This window comes from Electrophorus electricus, chromosome 7 (genome assembly GCF_013358815.1).
Source record: "Electrophorus electricus isolate fEleEle1 chromosome 7, fEleEle1.pri, whole genome shotgun sequence".
Lineage (NCBI taxonomy): Eukaryota > Metazoa > Chordata > Actinopteri > Gymnotiformes > Gymnotidae > Electrophorus > Electrophorus electricus.
The window spans coordinates 9,888,115-9,894,799 of record NC_049541.1 but is presented as its reverse complement, the minus strand read 5'-3'; the positions used below and the strand labels follow the sequence as shown (position 1 = coordinate 9,894,799).

General features: G+C 45.1%; 1 protein-coding gene across 3 annotated transcripts in view; it reads left to right on the top strand.

Annotated features, from left to right (window-relative positions):
* ppp1r12a (protein phosphatase 1, regulatory subunit 12A) overlaps positions 1–3,618 on the top strand; it is a 52,960-nt gene extending 49,342 nt beyond the window's left edge. For 2 of the 3 annotated variants that reach the window (XM_027018532.2, XM_035528715.1), the window contains one exon: positions 1,717–3,618. In XM_027018532.2, the coding sequence (XP_026874333.2) occupies positions 1,717–1,803 (87 nt within the window). In that variant the 3' untranslated portion in view covers positions 1,804–3,618. The remainder of the gene's footprint in view (positions 1–1,716) is intronic. The other variant, XM_035528717.1, reaches the window with a different exon arrangement.
* The last annotated feature ends 3,067 nt before the right edge of the window (positions 3,619–6,685 follow it).

Below are 6,685 nucleotides of genomic sequence, written 5' to 3'. Positions count from 1 at the left end.
AATAAATTGTACTTGTAAGTAGATTTCTGGAGTGCTGTGAAGTGTAACTCCTGTTTGGATTGGACTGGCTTTGTGCATGAACTGCTTGACTTTAGCTGGACGTTATTGTCTGGATTTTTAATTATTATTTTTTTGTTATTTTAAAATCCCTACCCCCCTGCAATATCTCCAGTGCCTGAGGCTATACCGGGCAGCATGGCTTCAGTGTACAGTTTTCATGCATCCTGATCTTGTAGAATATAAGACGTACAAATGCTCTATTTACTCTCACTAAATCCCAAGCTGATTAATGCAGAATGAACCAGTGCCACAGAGTTCAAGTCAAATGACTTTAAATACACGTCTTGTTCTTTAGGCTGTTTGTAGCCGTCATCCCTCTGTCCTTCTGGGCAGCAGATGTGTGCGTCTGTGTGTACATGCATATGTGCACGTGTCTGTGCCCTTAAGTAAGAAACACATGCACAGACAAATAACCCTGTCCGACTGTGATTGTCGAGCTTCTCAGCCCTCTCTGGAGGAGAATTCCACGTGTCCAACACGTGTGTACGCTTCGTCTTCAAGTCCACGTTTTTATCCTCTTCCAACTTCCTGTACAACGAAGCCAGGTAACTTCGTCTGTCTGCCATGGCTACTTTGTCCAGGTGTCGGGAGCGGAGAACAGAATCAGAATCCCAGCCGTGGGTGGTCTGAGGACTGAGTACCCACACTACCACGTCTCACGTGAATGACCTGGGTACCCAACACTGCCACGTCTCACGTGAATGACCTGGGTACCCAACACTGCCACGTCTCACGTGAATGACCTGGGTACCCAACACTGCCACGTCTCACGTGAATGACCTGGGTACCCAACACTGCCACGTCTCACGTGAATGACCTGGGTACCCAACACTGCCACGTCTCACGTGAATGACCTGGGTACCCAACACTGCCACGTCTCACGTGAATGACCTGGGTACCCACACTGCCACGTCTCACGTGAATGACCTGGGTACCCACACTGCCACGTCTCACGGTACCATGTTCCAGAACATGCACTGCTGGGTTTGGGACTGGTGTTCCTGTGTTGGAGACCTACCCAACACGCAGGGCTAACAAAGGGGCGTGATACAGCAAGGTCAAAGGAAAGGCTACGAAAGAGAACACGGAGAGGAATTGTTGATAGTACAGATTACAGTGGACGGGTGGGTGTGTATCTCAAAATGTTCTTATAGAAGCAACATCACCTACATTTCTGGCAGAAGTGATTGGAACTGTGCAGCTCACCCTGTATGGGGCAGTGAGTGGAACATTACCAGGGCTGTATTTTACAGACTCCATCACTCACTCCTGGTCTGGAGCCTGGGACAGGCACAGTGCCTCTGAACGAAGCGTGTATGCGAGTGTCTGTACGTATGCACGCATGTCTGTTTTGATATGTCTGAGAGAGATTTGGAGTTTCTTCTTGGTCTGGAAACTGCAGCAACGTCCAATGCATGGCTGGTGTTTCTGCAGTTTTGGATTGAGCTGCAGTGAGCTTATTGGATTTTTAGTTGGGCCTTTTATGTGATGGTGAGTGTGTCTGACAGAGTGTTGATCAAATCAAAGAGCATTGGTGTCTAGAGCTGGACATGACTGCACAGCACTCCTTCATTACCCAGACTAAATTCTCTTTTGTTCTCTCTAACTCTCTCTCACACTCTCCCTCACACACACTCTTCTCCTTCTGTGTTTCAGATGCTACCAGACTTGAAAGCGGACAACCAGAGACTAAAGGATGAGAATGGTGCTCTGATCCGAGTCATCAGCAAGCTTTCCAAGTAGAACAGCAGCCCCTCACCCCTCTGACACTTAGATATTATTACACCAGACATCGGCGACAGGACTGCTCCTTTTCCCTGGTCACCCACCCTCACCTCTCACACGTGCTCTCTCTCGCTCTCGCTCTCTCTCTCTCTCTCTCTCCGTCCGTGCTGTTTCTCTCCGTTCATGACCCTCATCCCTTCCAGTCCTCCTCTCTGCGGGTCCGGCAGGTCCCATGGCTAGCTGCACTACACTGCACATGCAGCAGCAGAGTTTACAGGGTTGAGAGAACCAGGGTAGATGGCTGTGGAGGCGCTGTGGGCCGGGAACAACCTCCCGAACTATTTAACCAATAAGCCTTAGTTGTACAGGAAAGGAGCAAGGATGAGGAACCCACTTGTGTCAGTTTCTCTTGGCTGTCACAGAAGGACGGTTATTTCACACCTGATTTTATTTGTACCACAAGGTGTCTGTTTTTTGTTTTTTGTTTTTCCTGGTTTTGTTTTTGCATTTTTTTTTTCTTCTCTTATGCATACATATGTTACATAAAGTGCAGCTTCCCCTCTCAACTGGTACACTGTTTTTTTTTTCCCACTGCCCCCCGCCAGAAGTCTCGCTCCCTTTTCGGTGTTTCTCAGCAGCGGACTTTCCAGCATTCAGCAGTGTCGTCGTTTCCTCCCCAACCCCGCCCCTGTGCACGCACAAACACACATGCGCGACACACACACTCACCGAGCCCTGTTCCCTCCCTGAGTTCTGGTCAGAGGGAGATGTCTCCCTGGCTGTGTTGAGCAGGTGGACCTGGTGGAGTTTAGCTTTCACTTGAATGTGCAATATGAGTCTGTTTCTTTATACAATGCTTTAAAGATCAGTTCGTCACGAGTAATGTTCACTTGCCCCTTTTCTGCCCCCATCCCTTTCTCCCTTTTCTTTGTTTGTAGCGTAGTCCGTGGTTTATACTCCTCCCCAACCCCCCGTTGTTTTAGCAGGTACGGAGTGAAGCTGTATATACCTGTATGTATTGTTTGAGACAAGCACATGGCATGCATTGATGCTGTTCTGTCTGTTACTGTTGAAATATACCAACTCCAGAGGACAAAATGAAACAAAAAAAAAGTGTGTTTTAACTTTATCTTCTTCTTTTATAGTCTGAAGACATCGAATAAAAGTAGTGCCTCCCTCGTAAAGGGGGATGGCTACAGATGTTCAGTGCATTCTTTCAGTTTTAAAGAAAAATATTCACCATAATTGTGACATAAGAATAATATAATGACTTCACTACTTTCACACGTTGTATTCCGTATCTTTGGAAGAGTGCTGTTCCCCTCCCTCCTCTTGCTATTAGTATAAGCTGAGGTGTTGTCACTAAAAAGAAAAGCCTAGATATCGCTAACCCAGTTCACCCCCCAACCCCCACTCCCCCCCCCCCCTATTTTTATTTTAAACATTGTCTACATGCACTGTTAATGCCATGCCAGGAGTCTCGTCCATTTTTAGCGATCTTTGCCACCATATCAGATGATTGTGTGTGTGTGTGTGTGTGTGTGTGTGTGTGTGTGTTGGAAACCAGTTTAATGCATTTCAGTGGCCTTTTAAATACTGTAGTTGAGAGAAGAAAATGTCGCTGTTGTTGGACTTTCAGCTGTCTCCGCTTTGGTTTTAGCTTTTTTATGGTTTTTTTTTTTTTCCTCTCTTTTTTATTTTTTGGAATTTTTTTTTTTTTTTTTTTTTAAATATCATCTTGTAAAATAGACGTGTGGCTTCCTACATGCAAGCTGTGCTGTGACTACCAACCACTGAGAGTTCATTAAAATAAAGTTGTAAATTGTAAAAATCCCTAAAGCCCCTATGCGCTTTCTTAATAATCAGTGTCTCACGGGCAAATGAACTCATACTTATTACAAACAACATTTCAGTTTTTTTTTTGTTTTTTTTTCCTGTATTTGTAAGACGTTTACTTATTAACACTTCCTGCCACTAGGTGGAGCAGTGGTCCCCAAATTTCTGATGCATCATAGTTCTTCAACAACAACAACAACAAAAAGCACCCTATGCCTTATGTTGTTTCTGAAAGAAATTAAATGTGTGCCCATTTTTTGAGGGGAAAAAAAGTCTCACTTTTCCCATTATTTTCCATCACTAGATTTAGATGATAGTTCTGTGGTGAAGATACAGGTGTTCCATAAACACACACACACACACACACACACACACACACACACACAGGAATACATATTCATACAAAGGACATGTAAGAGCCAAACAGGAGACGTATGTAAAGCAACAAACTTCTACATTGCAGTACTCCAAATTCCACAGCTGCAGTGTGTGTGGAAGATGATGATTTTAAAGCATGGATGGCATTTTGGCCAAAGCTGTTCCTATGTACCTTCATGTACCCGGTCTGTTCCTAAAGGGCAGATAAGGTGAGGTGACCGTACAGGTGTTTGTGGTGTTCTGTTACAATTAAGGGTTCTTTGTGGGTCAAAGCAGACCTTGAGCGCCAGCAAATTTGGAACGAAGGGGGTGATGTATTGTGTATTAAACTGTTTCAGATAGTAACATTCAATGATAAAGAAGTGAATGCAATTATATAACGGGGCAGATTCAGTAAAGCTGTGTTAAGTGAAACGATATCAGGTTAATGGAGAATCACATATTAACAATGTGTCTGGATTAACAATTCAAGGTAATACCCAAGTATTAAAAGCCCCAACCTCCCCCGTGCTCTCTATGGAGATATTGTTCAGTTAACTGTCGTAACGTAAATGTGTTATTCAAGGAGTGAGTTCTGTCGGTCTTGCTTTTTATGGAGTCCCTGTTTGTGTCTTCATGTCCGGACGCTGTCCGCCCGCAAATGCCACAAATTCTGTCTAACACAATAGCAGCTCTGCCCGACACCACTTCACTCCAACCTGGAACCGGACTCCTCTCTGACCACCAGGAGGACTTTGTCAAGCCCCAAGCCGTGTTGTGTGTCCTTCTCAGAAGCCCTTTCCAGAAACGCACCGCACTCAGTGGTTCCCGACCGCTAGACGTGCTCGGCCGGCACCGCGGTCTGCTGCTCGACAAGCTCAGATTCTTCTGCCAAGATGAGTGGTGTGAGGCAACAGTTTCGGGCAGTTGTTTAGTAGGATCGTTTTTCTAACAGACTTGTTCAAGTATGCCTGCCCCCCCCCTTCCTCCACTGTTTGTTGCCTTAATGCCTTAATCAGAAGCCGGACCAAAGAAAACACAGACAAGCTCAGCTGGACAGTGTTCCAGATAACATGGGGGAGGGGTGTCTAAATTACTTTGGTTTAGGCTGTTTGTGTACCAGCAGGAAGAAATCTAGAATATAACTGCTAGCTCACTACCCTATATGGCGGTCTCACTCAACTGCTGAATTATTTATTGTAATGCAATCTAAATTGCATTAAACACAACAGAAGAACTACTTTCATTAAAAGTACCCTTAAGAACTCATAAAACATGTTGTTCGCACTTGTTTTGGTTGACCCAATAATATCAGATTAGGTTTATGCTATGTCTGAGGTTTGAATTGGATGCTGGAGTGTGCATCATCAGGTAAGCTCGTTACTGAAATCCACAGTCTGCTGCAGAGTCTGTGCAGTCTCCAAGTACCACAGATCCAGGCACCAATTTAATATTTATTGCCTCATTCTCTAGAAATTTGCAATTGGTATATTTATACCTCTTTCTGGATATTATTTTGGTTTGTTTACAAGTGAAACTTTAAACAGTTTAAACTTTAAATAATTAAAGTTACAAATATTTGGAAAGTAATATGAAAGTCGAGTGTTCTTTCCCCTGCACTGATGCACCCAGTGCAGTCTTGTGTAGCCTGGAGCTGAAGTGGGTAGAACTGGCCCTGCTCATCAGGGGAGGAGCGGTCCAGTAACGCTCTCCCCGTTGGCGCGAGACGAGCCAAGCACGGGCGGCTGTCGGATCGAGTACACGCCACTTTCAAGCACATCCATCTGTGATGTTCAAGTTTCATGCGTGAGCAGCGGCTATGGTGGCTGTCCTCGCTTGTGTTGAAGGACACTGGTCCTCGCCGCCTCAGGTTGGTAGTAAAGGTAAAACGGCCAGCTGGTAAGGATGGCCAGTGACGACCAATTCTCTTTCATCGAACTTGTTAAATAATTTCACATGGACATTAATTAAAGCAAGTCCTCCAGCAACTCGAAGCGTCATTATATACAACTTTCGATTTTCTGTGCATTGCAGGCCAAATACAAGGGCTGTTCAAATGCTTTAGCAGTTGCACTCTTGATTGTTCACGCATCTGCCTGAGCTGCTTCCAGAACTGTTGTCAGTATAACGCGCTTGTTAGCAAACATCTGCGACGTTCAAGGGATAAAAACAGGTTGCATTTCAGTCCAGTCCAGTAAATGGAGCAGCAGGCAGATTCCATCAGTTAGAACACAGGCGCACTTTATCAAAGACCACCTACTCAGCTCAGCAGATGGCGTCGTACAGATGGTATGGTTATGGATGACCACTGGACGATAGAAGGAAAGGAAAGGGCATAGGCTGAGAGTTCATCTAGCCAGAAACTGGGGGGTTGTCTTAATAAAGTGATGACACCACTTGATTGCTTATAAAACTAAAGGCATTCTTGTCACAGAAACAAAGCGACTTGTGTGGAGTGAATTCTTACATAGTTGCATAGGATTTTGGTGTCTTTCAGACTCTGAATGAATTCTCCTTCTTTGGCAGTTTGGTGCAGAGCCAAGACTTGCCGAGTTTCCTTGAGCCACTCCTGTGTTGTCATGGTGACTTGCTTCATATTGTTGGCTGGTGGAGATGTCTCCCTTGCCCCAGCCTCAGATCTTGGGCCCTCTGGAAAAGCTTTTCACCAGGCATGCGCGACAGTTTTCTGTCACAGAAAAACGTCCCC